The 16,160-nt window shown below is 44.9% G+C and overlaps 1 protein-coding gene across 7 annotated transcripts in view; it reads left to right on the plus strand.

Annotated features, from left to right (window-relative positions):
* Window positions 1–16,160, plus strand: part of TRAPPC10 (trafficking protein particle complex subunit 10) — a 75,939-nt gene that overhangs the window by 21,552 nt on the left and 38,227 nt on the right. For 3 of the 7 annotated variants that reach the window (XM_081570043.1, XM_081570044.1, XM_081570045.1), the window contains exons 4-7: window positions 8,107–8,303; window positions 10,580–10,775; window positions 12,531–12,642; window positions 15,107–15,354. In XM_081570043.1, coding sequence (XP_081426169.1) covers window positions 8,107–8,303; window positions 10,580–10,775; window positions 12,531–12,642; window positions 15,107–15,354 — 753 coding nt within the window. Of the gene's footprint in view, window positions 1–8,106; window positions 8,304–8,570; window positions 10,174–10,579; window positions 10,776–12,530; window positions 12,643–15,106; window positions 15,355–16,160 lie in introns of those variants that run through there. The other 4 variants (XM_081570048.1, XM_081570046.1, XM_081570049.1 and 1 more) reach the window with 4 other exon arrangements.

Here is a 16,160-nt window from a genome sequence, read left to right on the forward strand (position 1 = left end):
CTGCTGTGGGCACCCTGGCCTTTACTTGTACTTGGCAGTTCTGTACTCATGAACCTGAATTTTTCTTTCATAAACGAATAGAAAATTCTGTGGGTCATTTGTTCTATCTGTTTCAACTCTAATAAAATAAGCATTTAGCAGTGTACAGAATACATGAATCATTACACATTGTGACGTTTTAACCCGAATCTGAGGATGTGGAGTAGTTTTTGTAGTTCTAACGAGAAAAGGCTGGAAGCTCAGGCCTGGGCTCCCTTCACCCCCTCTACTTTTGACTTTGCTGACTTTGTAGCCTTTCCCCGTGAAGTCACATGGGACAGGCTTCTTCCTGGCAAACTCTTAGGCTAGCTTGTGTGAGGTGTTGTCCACCGGGGGGGCGCTCTTTAGAGATGCGATGCCTAGGGTTTTATTGGACCAAGCACACAGGCAACCTCTGCCTGGCATGTAGCAGTACTCTGAACTCCTGGGGAATGCAGACGTCAGCACAGGCCCTGAGATGGGTGCAGTTTGTGTGCAGGGGGCACTCCTCTGGCACAGTGACGGGAATCCTCCAATATCCAGATTGGATTTAGCACAAGGCTGATTCTTCCTGACCCAGACATCACCACAGCCTGCGCACACCTCTTCCCAAGTTATCAGAAACCTGTGTGGGTTTCTCTTTTAGTGCTTTACAGTTGATTATCCTTATTTTGATGTTCAAGTTGTCGCAGGTTTGGCCAGTGAGAGTCACTTCAAACTGGCTCCTTTGGCCTTCTGAGCACTTTCTAACTTCTGACATGATAGGATATTCTGGGTTCTTGTCCCTTTGCTACCCCTGTGTTGGAATCAGCTGTTTTTTCTCAGGGCCTTGGTCCCCCTGGCCTGGCGGGAGAGGCCCTGCTGCTGCGCCAGTTGACTCCACAGGGCTCTGGAAGCACATGTCTTAGAAATCACGAGTTGATACTGATGCCTCTGATTTTAGCCTTACCCAGGGTGCTTTCTTGCCTTAACCTGTTCTGTGTTTATATCCACCCTGGCCCTGACAACATGGGCACATTCACTTACCTGCTCAGGGCTGCAGTATGCGTAGAATAGTTTCAGAGTTGCTATACCCACACGACAGCCTGAAACAGGCTGGCTGAGACAAATTCAGAGCTTGTGTGCAGTGCGTGCTTTCCCTGGCCTGATAGTCCACGTTCAGACCTGGTTGGGCTGGTCACTCTCAGGGGTCATTCTTTTCAGTGTTTGCCTAGTTGCTCTGGCATGTTTATTTTTTCATATGAACCTTAGTATTAAATTCCTTTTCTAAGTATTTTACCTTTTTTGTTGCTGTTGTCAATGGGATTTTTTTCTCACATCGTATCTTCCAGTTGGCGATTTTTTGTGTATATGGAAACTGTTGAGTTTTTTTTTTTTCTCCATGTTAACCTTGCTGAATTTTTTTTTATTGTTTGAGTTTGTTTTGTCATTGGTTCTCAAAACCAGTGTCTCCAGGCCCCAAAGTCTAGGGTTTTCCAGTTATCCTATGATGCCACCTGCAGAGAGTCTTACTTCTTCCTTTTCAATTCTTATGTCTCAGATTACTTTCCTGGTCTAGGACATTGTCTATTAGTGGTGGAGACAGTGGGTATCTTCCTTGTTCCTTATTGGGAATGCCTTTGATTGGTACCTCCCCAGTAAGTAGGGTGCTGGCTGTGGGAATCAGGTGAATTTGAGTCAATGTGTGAAGGAACTTCTATCCATTCCTATTTTCTTGGGAGTTTTTTTATTAGGAATACACTGTTGAATTCTGTTAAAGGCTGTGTCATACCTGATGGAGATAATCATATGATTTTTCTCACTTAGGTCTACTAATATGTTGAATTACATTACAGGTAATGGGTATTTTTGAACCATACTTGTATTCCGGGTATATTCCACTTGGTCAGAGTATTATTTTCTTAATGTGACATTGGTGTCTGTTCATTTTATTTAGGATTTTTTGCATCTGCATTCACAAGTGATTGGTCTTTAACTTTTTTGTATATTGTGTTTATAAGGTTTAGCTATCAATGTTATGCTTGATTCCTAAAAATAACTTGACAGAGTTCTCCTGAGAAATCATCTGGGCCTGGCATTCTCATGGGATAGTTTCTGGATCATGTTCTGTATCCCTTCCATGAAAGTTGGTCTGTTTTAACCATTTGTCTACCTTGATAAACTATGTTTTTCTTGCAAATTTTACATTTCAGTTAAATTTTAAAATCTATTTCCATTGAGATGTATGAAGTAGTCTTTTTTTGACTTTTAAAATGTGCTCTGTGTCTACAGTTATTTCCCCATTGTTATTTCTTATTTTGTATATTGGTGGTTTTTTTTTTTCTTTCTTGAAGAAATTAGCTAGTTTGATTCCCCCCCACCTCCAGAACCAGGATTTTCATTTGTTAGTCTGATATACTGTTAGTACGTTTTCTATCATTAATTTCTGCTTTCATTTTTTTACTATATCCTTCCTTTTGTTTTCTTATAGTTTACTTTGTTCTTTTCCTAGTTGTTTTGAGTTGGAAATACATTTATCTTCATTCTTAAATTTTTAGTGATATAGGTCCTTAAAGATGTGAGTTTAAATGCATCCCAGGGCCCCTGCTGACACTAGGTGGAGCGGACGAGCTGTAGACTTGGGAGCCCTTGGTCTTCTGGGCCACTGTGTTCTGTAGCAGTTTGTTACAAAGTCATAGATAACTGTGATTGAAAAGAAAACAACCAGAAGACTGGAGGTGTTTTGACTGGGATTGCCTTGAAATTGTTAATACATTCATCTGAGAAGAATTTTAATGATGGTGAATCTTCTCCTCTGGGAACCATTCTTTATGGCTTTTTTATGTTCTTTTGTAATGTGTTGTAATGTTTTTCATAAAAGTCTTACATTTTTACTGCAAGATGTATTTAGTGTTTGTGGACATTATGTTGTTGTTCAGTCACTCAGTCATGTCCAACTCTTTGGGACCCCATGGACTACAGCACGCCAGGCTTTCCTGTCCTTCACTATCACCCAGAGTTTACTCAAACTCACATCCATTGAGTCAGTGATGCTATCCAACCATCGCATCCTCTCTCGCCCCCTTTTCTTCCTGCCTTCAGTCTTTCCCAGCATCCGGGTCTTTTCCAGTGATTTGGCTCTTTGCATCAGGTGGACATTATAGATGATTTTTTTCCTCCTTAAACTTACATTTCCTAGTAGGAATCCTGTGGAGTTTTTTTTTTTTCTGTTTTAGTTTTGGTTATCATCTGTTAAGAAAATTTCCATGGGTGGAGAATCCCACCATGGGATTCCCTGGTGGCTCAGATGGTAAAGAGTCTGCCCGCAATGTGGGAGACTTGAGTTCGATCCCTGGGTTGGGAAGATCCCCTGGAGAAGGAAATGGCAACCCACTGCAGTATTCTAGCCTGGAAAATCCCATGGACAGAGGAGCCTGGTGGGCTACAGTCTATAGGGTCCCAAAGAGTCAGACATGACTGAGTGACTTCACTTTCACTTTTTCTTATATTAAGAAAAATTTCTGGAGCAAGTTGACAATGTTTAGTATTTTCGATTTAGAAGTAAACTTCTGTTGTGTTAGTTTAGTGGTTGCTTTAGGGTTTATCGTCTGCACTGTAAGTTACACCTCCTTCCTTCAAGCCTGTTGTGCTGCTTGAGACAGTATATGGATGTCACAGCACTGCTTTTCCTTCACCTGCCTTGTGTTATTGTGGCCTACATTCAGTCTTACGTGTGTGGTAGACCCCACAGTACATTGTTGTTATTTTTACTGAAAACCAGCAAGCATGTTTTAAAGAAAATAAACCTGGGAAAGTGTGTCTTTCGTATTTGCCTGTGTGTTTACCATTTCCAGTGCATTAACTTCCTTGTGTGGATCCAGATTTTCAGTTGGTATTAATTTCTTTCTTCCTGAAGGATTTCTTTCAACTTCTTTATAGTGCAGGTCCATTGGTGATGAGTTCTTCTCAGCTGTTAAATAGTTGAGGAGCTATTTATTTTGCCTTTATTTTTGGAGAATATTTCCCTGATAGAGAGTTCTTGTTTGAAGGTTCTCCCCGCCCCACCTCCCGCTTTCAAGCTCCTAGAAGATGTCTTCACTGTCTTTTGGTTTCCATTGTTACCCATGAAAAATCTTTGACTTTTGACTGTTATTTTGTACATAAAATGTCTTTCCTTTGGTGTTTTTTTTCCCCCAAATTAATTAATTAATTAAATAGTTTATGCCTGCACTGGTCTTGGTTGCTGCCTGTGGGCTTTCTCTAGTTGTGGCAAGTGAGAGCTCCTCTCTAGTTGCGGCACACGGGTTTCTTATTGTGGTGGCTTCTCTTGTGGAGCACAGGCTCTAAGGTGCGCAGGCCCAGTAGTTGAGACTTGTGGGCTCTAGAGTGCAGGCTCGGTAGTTGTGGTACACAGGCCCAGTTGTCCCATGGCATGTGGGATCTTCTCTTGTCAGGGATGGAACTAGTGTTCCCTGCATTGGCAGGTGGATTCTTAACCACTGGACCACCGGAGAAGTCCTCCTTTGTTGTTTTAAGATTCTTTTTCTTTATTGGTGATTTTAAGCAGTGTGATTATGATATGCCATGGTGGAGCTTCATTTCTTGTGCTTGGATTTTTTTTTTTTTTTTTTAACTTTAGAGATTTATAATTTTGATCAAGTTTGGAACATTTTTGGTCATTATTTCTTCAAATATTTTTTCTCTTCCTCTTCTCTTCTCTGGGGACTCCAGGTAGCTCTGTATGAGGTCACTTGACGTCTCCCAAGCCACTGCGCTGTGGACGTTTCATCAGTCTTTTTCTCTGTGTGTTTCATTTGGGGAATTTCTGTTCCTATGCCTTCATGTTAACTGATTGTTTCTTCTACAGTGTCTAATCTGCTCTTAGTCCTACCGTGTCTTTCTCAGTTTAGACATTGTGGTTTTCATCTCTTTGAGTTCCTCAGGGGTCTTTTCCTTCTTTTAAAATATCTTTCCTGTCTCTGCTTAGCATCAGTCTTTCTCTGCCTTCATGAACATATGAAATATGGCAACTATAGCTATTTTAATGGCCTTATCTACTAACTCTGTTATCTGTATTTACTGAGTCTGTTTCTTTTGAGTGATTTTTCTGCTTTTTATAGATCTTTTATTCTTATTTCTTTACCTGCCTGTCAGTTTTTTTTGGATGCTAGACATGGTGAATTTTATCTCGTTTGGTGCTGTTATTTTATGTAATCCCAGAAATTTTCTTGTGCTTTATTTGTTACTTTTAAATTTGATCCTTTGTGGTGGTGGTGTTGTTGTTCAGTTGCCAAGTTGTGTCCGACTCTTTGTGACCCCATGAACTGCAGCCACACCAGGCTTCCCTGTCCTTCACGATCTCCTGGAGTTTGCTCAAACTCATGTCCGTTGAGTCAGTGATGCCATCCAACCGTCTCATCCTCTGTCACCCCTTGCTCCTCCTGCCCTCAGTCTTTCCCAGCATCAGGGTCTTTTCCACTGAGTTGGTTCTTCACATCAGGTAGCCAAAGTATTGGGGCTTTAGCTTCATCATCAGTCCTTCCAATGATTATTCAGGGTTGATTTCTGTTAGGATTGACTGATTTGAGATCCTTGTAGTCCAAAGGACTCTGAAGAGTCTTCTCTAGCACCATAATTCAAAAGCATATTCTTCAGTGCTCAGCTTTCTTTATGATCCATCTCCCACATCCTACATGACTACTGGAAAAACCATAGCTTTGACTATACGGACCTTTGTCAACAAAGTGATGTCTCTGATTTTTAATATGCTGTCTAGATTGGAGCCTGGTGGGCTGCAGTCCATGAGGTCACAAAGGGTCGGACAAGACTGAGTGATGAAGCACAGCACTAGGTTGGAGGATATATTTGTGTATATGCGTAAGTGCCCTCCACGTGTGTTTACATAGGTGTTTACCTCCATATGTAACTCTTTGTGCCCATGCACGCGAACGTGTGCACACACACAACCCAGTTCCAGTGCAGCACACAGGGTCAGTTCTCATTCCTTCCCTTTCTGTGTGTGTGACTCTCCAGCTCGGAGAAGCCAGGCACTCACTGTCCTCCATGTGTTTGCTTCTTTGAACCACTGCCGTCTGGGAGCCGCCTCCTATCACTGCCATCCTCACTGCCCCATGGTGTGGGTGCCCCCCAGGTCTGGGGCTCATGCTCTGTCCTGGTCAGCCCTCCCTACGGCACGTGATCCATGACCCCACACAGAGGCCGTCTTGGCCTTGGACCCTCGAGCCAGTCCCCCCGTCCTCCGCCATCTGCGCTGGGATGTCCTCCTCATTGGGCTTGGCTCTGGTTCTGCTCCCTGCCGGGGCCCCTTGTCACCCTTCCCTCCCCCATGATGGGATTTTCCTCTCTTCATTGTGGTTTCCTGAGAGACCCTTAGCCCCATGGGTTCAGCTTGGGTTCCTCTTCTGCAGAGTCACTGGGCCTCTCTTGGAATGTCCGTTTTTTGCTCACTGTTGTGAGCCATGGGCTGGGTTCTGTCCTGATTCCTCTAGGACTTTGGGGGACTCTGTCCTGCCTGCTGCTTAGCGAGGCCTCTTCTGAGAGTCCCTGCAGGCTGCCACCCACAGTGTCCCCAGGAGAGGGACTGGTGTCCCCTTGGGGTGCGACTGCCCCCCCCCCCCCCCCCCGCTGTGGGTTCTGGCAAAGGGCACCTGGGAAGGCCTCCTTGGAGCTTGTCATGCTGCCTCACCTCTCCCTGTCCGGTGGGCCCTGGGACCTGCATCTGAGCTTTGATTTTGAAACTGCCGGGTCCGGGGTGGCCTTCCGGTTTCACTTTCCAGGCGTCAGGTATCTGGGTTCTGACGGAACACCAGCCCTGTAAAACTTCTGGTGCTAAGCACTGCCATTGTGTGGAAAATAAGCAGTATGTGAGTGTGTTACTGTTGGATATTAATTCACAGAAATCAGAATTTTGCAGGATTGTTTTCCTTTTAACCAAAAATTCTTTTTCAGATTGTAGTTGTTTCAGAGTTAAACTGAGGACGTGGCAGTTTTTAACATTTTTAAGTACTGCCTTTTGGAACTTTCACTTACTGATTAAATGAAAGGGAGCACCCTGATACAGAATTTGAGATTTAACTCATTCATGGATCAGTCACATGAGTGTTATTCAAGAGAGACTAAAGAAATCCAGAGAAAATATGGGCAGGATAATACAGAATCCTTCTTTTCGAAGAGGGAAAGAATATATTTAGACAGTAGCTATTAATTATAGTTTCCAAAGGTTTTTAAATACCTGATATTGAAATGAGTTAAGCATCTTGGTTTTGATTTTTGCTCTTAATCTGCTGAGTGGATTCATGGAGCATAAGATCAGTTGTAAACAGAGTTCCAAAGCAAGGAGAATTTGTGTCTCCCTGCTTCTCTCTGGAGGAGAGCCGAGGCTGGGCTTGTTGATGACCGGGCAGCAGGACTACTGTCTGCAGCAGGCTGGCATTTGGGCTCCAGGTCAGGAGCAGCTTTGATTTCCAGGCCCATGTCGGCTCCCCTGTTGATGCTATGTGAATGAGAAAAACTTCCAGAAGCCCTGGATTATCCTCTTTGTCTGGGTCACCTCTAAAGGTGCCTTGTCTTTGACATGGCCTGTGAGTGGCATTGAGGTTGGAGTGGTTCTGGGGGCTCCTGGAGTGCCATGGGGCTGTGGAGGAACCCACGAGGAGGCCCCGTGATGGCAGTGGACTTGCAGCGGGACCGGCCGCTTCCCTTCCTGTCGTGGCGGGGCTGTGACTGGAGGGGACCCTGCCGTGTTTGGGCCCAGGGCCCTAGCCCTGCAGACCTGGGTTTTAAAATCCCAGCTTTCTTAGCAGAGTGTGTCACTGTGGGCAGCTTGCTCGGCCCTCTGCCTTTCCAACTCGTCCTCATAACGTTGGAGGACCTCCCCTCGGTGTCCCTGGTCTCAGGGACAATGCGCACCTGGGATGTGGCGGCGAGCCTGCCCTGAGCGCCTGCAGCTGGACCGGCGACAGACTTTCCATGGTGTGTCCCTGTCCCAGAGCAGAAAAGTGTGCTGCTTTCTCTGTTGTCAGGCTCTTTTGCAGTATAAACTATAGGGTATTGATAAATCTGCGTTCACAGTAACTCATTTATTTTCAGGATACTGAAGTGTATAAAGCTACAGTAAAGGATGATCTCACCAAGTGGCAGAATGTTCTGAAAGCTTATAGCTCCGTGGACTGGTTAATTGTGGTGGTTGAAAATGATGCCAAGAAAAAAAACAAAACCAACATACTTCCCCGAACTTCCATTGTGGACAAAATAAGAAATGATTTCTGTAATAAACAGAGTGACAGGTACGTGTGTGTTTGCTGTTAACCTCATTGGGCTGACGTCGAGGTGAGATAGTTTACTGGCTTCCAGGTGATCATAAGTATTTGCTCTGTGAGTGCCTGCCCTGTGCCTGACGCTTGAGCATGTGGCAGATGCAGCAGAAGAGACCAGGCCCCTCCTTAATTGTCTCCTTAATCGATTCCCTGAAAGAAAAACTGGGTAAAAACTTTTGTGCATGTCCAGGCTGTTGGTGAGTATTGCTGACACAGGGTCACGTGTTGTCTTTGCAGTGGCGTCCCAGTGACAGGGAGGCCCCTGCCCGGAGCTCCTTGCCACGCCGGTGCGTGCTCTGTGGACGCTGCTCTGCTCAGATCGGCCCCCGCCAGCCCTGACTTCATCAGCTGCTTTGGGTTCTCCTTTTCTGAGTTAACAACGTTTGATGGGAATTTCTGAAGCTTTGTTTGTTTATTGTTTTAATTAGTAAGGAGAAGATCTGGAAACAGTAAACGTTGAAGGTCTTAATGAGGGATGGAGAGTATAAAGGATGTACTGTCTGGTTGATAAGCACCAGGTCACTGAAGGAAAATATTGTTTCGGTGGTTGCTGTTTGTGTAGGTTTCTTTTTTCATCCACCCCTGTAGTAGAGAACTCTGCATCTGGTCAGAAATAAACGTGGATGATTGCAATCCTTAAGAATGCCTTAAGGAGAAACTACTGAGCCAGTAGACCCTAGCAGCTCATACAGTGAACAAATACACGTTACTCCCATGGCAGAGGAGGCTTAGGAGTGAGCTGCCTGGACCCCTTTATCTTTCAGGGGAAGAAACAGTATCTAATGGTGTGGAGTAGGGGAGTGGAGTGACTGAAATTAAGGCCAGCTACCAGTTTTAAAATTTCCTTCTTGGTACTGATTACTCATCTGGTGGGCCGTTACTCATCTGGTGGGCCGTTACTCATCTGGTGGGCCATCTAGACTATGGCTGTTTCACCCTTTGTCCTCTGGTCGATAATCCATAGAATCAGTCCTTCCTCCAGGGGGTATGAAGGAAATGAAACTTAAAATCTGTTCATTTTGCCACTTGCTGGTAATTCAGGTGAAACATTTATAGAGGAGAAATGTTGACATCATAGCATCAATATTTAGAAGTTATTTCTGAGTTCAAATTTACTCATCTCTCTAGATTGTATTGTTTTCAAGGATAAAGAAAGTTACCTTTTCCAACCTGTTGGATGAACAGGTTATCTTTTCCAGATCCACTGGAAACACTTGTAACTTTATGCCTTTGAGATTTTTACACCATGGATACAAAGTTTTTTTGTAGTGAAATTGTATCATACCTTTGTTGTTGTTCGGTCACTCAGTTCTCTCTGATTCTTTGCAACACTGTAGTCTGTAGCCCACCAGTCTCCTCTGTCCCTGGGCTTCTCCAGGCAAGAATACTAGAGTGGGCTGCCATTTCCTTCTCCAGGGGATCTTCCTGACCCAGGGATCGAACCCGAGTCTCTAGCATTGCAGGTGGATTCTTTACTGTATGAGCCACCAGGGAAGTCCTATAAGTTAAGCCCCATCCTTCTAAGCATTTATTTATTATTTATTAATGCTACTCTTGAGCTCACAGTCTGGTGAGAGAGACAGACTAACAGTGAGAAGTGTTTCCAGGGTGCACTGACTACATTGGTTGTGGAGTCGGTGGGGCTGAGCTCGGAGCAACTGGGCCAGGGGCTGGGGAGAGGGTCAGTGAAGATGTGTCAGCTGAGCAGGGTTCTGTGGGGTGAGTAGGAAGGTGTTAGGTAGAAAGACAGGAGAGCCTGAGAAGCTGAGTGGGCTTGAACTGGAGAAAATAGGAATCAGAGCTGGACAACTGGGCTGGTCCATGTTGTCATGGTCCTCAGGTACCATATTAAACATCTACATTTTAGTCTGTCAGTCACAGGGAACCCAAAGAGGTTTTAGAAGTGGGCAGGGCACCTGGGGTTTGGGAACTGAGGTGCAATCACCATATTTTCCAGTGCACCCTGTAGACAGGGTCTGAGTCTTGTGACTCATCATAACCCCCTATCCATCCCACAGCATCTCACTTGTAACAGCACTGACTGCTTACATGGGTTTAGACCAGCTCATGATGAAACCATTTCTTCATCTGATGTCTCATCACCTGCCTGATGTTTTTCACCAGTTATAGAGGGAAGAAAGGAAGAGGAGGGAGGAAGCCAGTTTGCATCCCAAGAATGTGGTTGCTGTTGGGCAGTGGTTCTGTGCATGGAGTGTTTTCTGCATTGTCTGTTTATGTCTTCACAGGTGTGTCGTGCTCTCCGATCCCTTGAAGGACTCCTCCCGAACTCAGGAATCCTGGAATGCCTTCCTGACCAAACTCAGGACGTTACTTCTTATGTCTTTTACAAAAAACCTAGGCAAGTTTGAGGATGACATGAGAACCTTGAGGGAGAAGAGAACCGAGCCAGGCTGGAGCTTCTGTGAATATTTCATGGTGCAGGTACCTGAGTGATTACATAGAGTGAGACTGTTTCCTTCTCTTTCCCTCCCTCTTCATTCTTGTGAATAAGGCAGCTCTCTTATGATCATTCATATGGACATAGCTTATAAGAACAAATGACAGTAAAGTGGCCAGCTTCATTCTCTTGGCTTATTAAGGAGGATCGGAGATGGTCTCCTGAGTAATTACTGTGTCAGCTGCCTCGCTGCTTCAGAGCATGGCAGCTAGCCTTTTATGAAATGACCTTGTCCTCAGAGCAGTTTTGGTTTTGTCAGTGTCTCGGGCCTCCTGGATGTCTACCATGGACCTGGCTTAGGCCTTGGAGCCCAGCAGTGGTGATGACCCTGATGATAAGATGTCTACTGCCTGCCTGGCGCTGTGGCTAAATTACTTGAGTCCCAAGTATGTTTCCTCCATAGTTTTATAACTTTGGGTTCCAATGAAAGATTGTCTTAAGCTGGTTTCTTTATTCTAGCTTATGAAAGTGTTTAGGTTTCCAAAAATTGTGGTCTATACTCAGTTCTCTAAGTTTTTTAAGAGGAAGAGTGTGTTAAGTGAACAAAGTGATGTGAAACAGAGGAGCTTGGGGGAGGAGACCCTCCTTGCACTGCAGAGGGATAAGAGTGTTGCTCTTAGTGTCCTTGTTCTTTGTTCACCATGTTTTACCTGAAAAAGCATGATTTTCATATTTCAATATCATTTGTATATTAATTACTGAAGAAATAATATACCTTGAATAAATAAAAGACCCTAGTGTCTCTTATTCTGATGCTCCTGTCATGGTGATATTTGGGTGATTTGGGTAACATAAGGGAATTTGAACGTGTTCATAATTCCCTGTATGACTGACTGTGACAGACCTTTTAGATTACCCTGTGTCTTTACCCTTCAATCTTATTAAACTTATTTCCTAAGAGTAGTGACAAGGAAAGAGAAGAATCCAAATGAACACAATGGTATTGGTTTAGATTCACTGTGAACTTGTGACTGGATAACTGAATGGCTGGATAGATAGATTCAGAAATATTGATGTATGTGTAGGTGAGGATTAATACGTGTGTATGTAAATATTGCTTTGCTCTCTTCTCTGATGAGGTCTGGAAAAAAATGACACCTCAGTAGCAGTGAGCAGACTTAGTGCTAAGATCTTGGTTTCTAAACTGAATTCTCCAATAAAAGTTGCCAGGGGTCCTTGTGGATGTGATTGTGTAGGGAAAATACAATATTTTGTAGAAGCAGAAAGTAAGCAGGTGCTCAAGAAAAAGGTGGAGGTCTGTCAAAGGAGCACACACACCACCTCCAGGAGCCTCCTGACACCCAGAGCAGGAGCAGTGTGTGCAGCAAAATGAGTAATGATAAACCAGAGACTCACCCTGTGGGATAGAATTAGTATCCTTGTGTCTCCATAGATATAAATAAGTAGTTGGTTTAATAAGTAAATGAAGAAGAAGATTCTGCTGTTCCATAGAGCAGAATTCTAATTAAAGAGTGTGTGTCTAGGGAGGCAAGGGAAGTACCAAGGACGAGAGGCTGAGCAGTCAGGCCTGGCAGGTCACAAAGGGACTCCAGGAGTCATGCTGGCCTTTTCCTGCTTCTGTCTGTGCGTGGTCATTAACTTGATTTTCTTTTTCTTAGCATAAACATTATTCAGAATGCTGCTTGCTTTTCTCTGTTGTGATCTTTCATGGCTTCTTGTTTCAAAACATTGATTTATAATTTTGTGTTTTCTTTTTTAAACTTTTTTTGGGTGACTAGGAGGAGCTTGCCTTTGTCTTTGAGATGCTGCAGCAGTTTGAAGACGCCCTGGTGCAGTACGATGAACTGGACGCCTTGTTTTCTCAGTATGTTGTCAACTTTGGTGCTGGGGGTGAGTAGTGAAGTTTTAGAAACAAGTTCTTTTCTCACCATAGCTTTCCCCACTTTTAACTAGTATGGAAGCTGCTGTTATTCACCTAATGATTAAATCATCTTCCGTGTTTTTAAAAAAACAGATTATGCAGGATATATTCCCATGGTTGCTTTAGGGAATGAACTGAGAGTTAGGTGTTAGTCACACTTGTGGAAGAATCTTGAGGAATAAAAGTGTTGAAGGAGTTGCTTTCAGATATAAAGTATCATTTCTACAGCTTCAGCTGTCTAGGGATGCTCCCGATTCTGTGCCTCCTTGCTAACGTAGTGTGGGGATCTTTTTCTTCGGTTAAGATATTGTCTGTGTAATATTTGAGTGTTCACTACAGTGAGTCTTACATGACACCATTGTAAAGGGTGTTCATCTTTTTAATGATGTCTTAAAGTTTTCTAAAAATACGAAATTAGCACAGTGACCCATGTACAAATAAAAAAGTTTGTAATTGTGCTCACTGTTCTTTGCTTGGTATTTATTTTAGTAGAAATGGCATCACATTATCATGACGTTTGTCTGTAGCTTGTTCTTACTAGCAGTCCATCGCAGGCATCTCTTCAGGCTGACAGATCAGGCGCTAAGCTGTTTCTACAGTAGCTGCAGAGTGCTTCACAGTGTGGATTCCTTAGACTTGATTCACCCACCCCTGGCGCTGGACATTTGGGTTGTTTCGCTCTTGCTACCACAAGCAGTGCTATAATAGACATCTGTATCAGGGGTTCTTTTGAGAACCTTTGTCACAGTGTCTGAAGAAAAACGTGATTCCCAGGAGCCATGGTCGTGTCTGCTAGGAGACCTATAAGGAGTGAGGCGCAGGGGCTGCCCCCGTAGCCTGTGGGCCCCGCCCTGGTTCTCAGAGTGATATAATGTCACCCACTGAGGCCCACTTCCAGGCAGTTTTCATGCAGTTCAGCTTTGGAGCTCTTACTTTGCTGAGACACAGACAAAAACATAACTAAAGCAATTTCCTAATTAGATTTTGAAAGCATAAAGGAAGTGAAATTACATTTCTTATATTTTACATACCCATATTATACATATATATGTGTGTGTATATATATATATATGTATGTATGTATGTGTCTCAAATAGCTTACATGTTTCTTACATTATATTTCACATAGTTTCTTTGTTCTCTCAGTTTTAAAATAAATCTGGGGCAATTTAAAATCCAAAAGTAAGCCTGGACCAGCTTTTACAGTGAAATGATAAGGTGGTTCATTTTTGTTCATTCATACACATACTTCCTGAGAGACCTCTCTGTGCAGGCCCTGTTCTAAATACAGTAGGGAATACAACAATGTCTTCTTTTATGGAGTTTACGTGAAAGGGAGACATATGGACAAACGAGTTTCTCACTTAGAGTCAGGTAGTGAGGGTAGCAAGTGCAGCTGGACGGAAGATGCAGGTGGGGGGGAGAGTGACGGTAGGGCTGATTGGTGTAGTATGGGGGCCTAGGAGGCTCTCCGAGAGAGGCCTGATCAAACGGGGGTGGGGGGGTAGCCAGGGACGTGCTGGGATGGGGCCCCAGCAGAGGGGTCTGCTGAGGAAGGGCCTGACGGCTGGGGGACACCTCACTTTATGGGCAGTGAGCCGCTGAGTCTCAGCTCAGGTCAGGGAGGGACGCTGTTGCTGTTGCCAGCCCTGCAGCCATGAAGCAATGCCACCGTGCCAGTGTAGATGTGGACGTCCAGGGAGGTGGCCGTGAGAGAGAAAGGTAGATTAAATAGTTTTTTTCCATATGATTGAATGGCCCTGTTATTGTAGACTCGTGTGTTTAATTTAAAACCATGTTTGAGTCTTTGGGCTGTTAGAATTGGGGAGCCTCGTTGGAAATCTTTGACAGTAGAGGATGTTCCCTCTGCTTCCCACTACTACGTCTTCCTCGTGCCTGCGGGCCCTTCCTCTGGGAGCTGGACTCAGGTGTTGACAGGGTAGAGTGGCAGAAAGGCAGGAGGCTTAAATACGTCAGGAAGAGAGTAGAGATGAAAGAAGATAAAGACTGTCCTGTGGCCAGGCTACTCCCCACACACGGTAGGGAGGAACCACATAGCATGCTCCTGCCTGGGCCTCATGCCTCCTCCTGGGTGACTGATTGTGGAGCCTGAGGTGTCCCCGACCCTCAGCCCAGCAGCCTGATCGCATCCCGGCTTGTTCACGACCTTCGGGGCCTGGAATGGCTTTGTGTCTTGTGGCCTCCATCCTGCCCCCCGATGCCAGGTGCCGAGTGGGTGTCCTTGTAGTCACCACCCTGTCCTATGTCCCTTGCTGGGTTCCCCACAGCCTCGAGGGTCTGGCACTTTGGGCCAAATAGCAGTTGAGCTGCCCGTCGGTCCCCTAGGGCTCTCGGTCCCCTAGGGCTCACGGTCCCGCGCAGTGAGGTGAAGAAATCTTCAGTCAGCGCCTTTCACGATGTGTGTTTGTTTAGATGGTGCCAACTGGCTGACTTTTTTCTGCCAGCCGGTGAAGAGCTGGAATGGATTGATCCTCCGAAAGCCCATAGATATGGAGAAGCGCGAATTGATACAGAGGCAAGAAGCCACCCTGTTAGATCTGCGCAGTTACCTGTTCTCTCGCCAGTGCACCCTGCTCCTCTTCCTGCAGAGGCCGTGGGAGGTGGCTCAGCGCGCCCTAGAACTGCTGCACAGCTGTGTGCAGGAGCTGAAGCTCTTGGAAGTGAGTCGTCTCTTTTCCCCATTTACCCGCTTCCTGACTGTTGGCGTAGAAACCGATTAAGTAATTGCTAGAAAATACAACTTCTGCTCTCAACACAGTGCAGTTCACCTTGGCCCACAGCGAGCCTCCTAGATCAGTTTCTCAATACAATTTTTAAGGGAACCCTGGCTTGTTCTGTGGGAGCTGGGCCTCACTGATCAAGATCAAGCACCTGGGGGACACGCAGAGTCAGGTTTCGCGGGTAGTATTTGTTTTGTTTCAGAGCTGTCTTTTCAGATACATGAATTTGCACATGAGCATGCTGGTAACAATGTGAGTGACACACAGCAAGCTGTGCACGTTAATCGGTAGCACACAGTTTAATGGAGGTACGTTACAAACAGATGTGTGCGTGCGTATATGAAAGAGCACAGTTAGCTTGAAGGCGTTCATTTGTAGTGAAACACTTGTTTTTCTAGATTAATATCCCCCAGGGCTCTGGACTCTTTCCTGCCCGTAGCGTTGTAAATATCTTAGTGAGGTAGGGGAGCTCTAACGACTCTGTTCTGGGGGTTCTCACCTTTTTTGTTTTAGTGACCTCTACATGGAAAAATGCACATATACACACTCCAGATGTTACATACACTTTCAGAGGGTTCTTAGGCACCCACCCCCACTCCCCGGTTAAGAACTGAGTGGGTGGTCTAATTCCGTCTTATAAAGGAGGAAAGTGGGTGTGGAAGTGATTGGGTGACTTAACAGGTAACATAATTAACTTGTCAGAGACTCAGATCCTCCTGGCAGGCTGCAGTCCTCTCTGTTGGGCT

The sequence above is a fragment of the Giraffa tippelskirchi genome, chromosome 2 (genome assembly GCF_054371585.1).
Source record: "Giraffa tippelskirchi isolate mGirTip1 chromosome 2, T2T-mGirTip1v1.2.pri, whole genome shotgun sequence".
NCBI classification, from domain to species: Eukaryota; Metazoa; Chordata; class Mammalia; order Artiodactyla; family Giraffidae; genus Giraffa; species Giraffa tippelskirchi.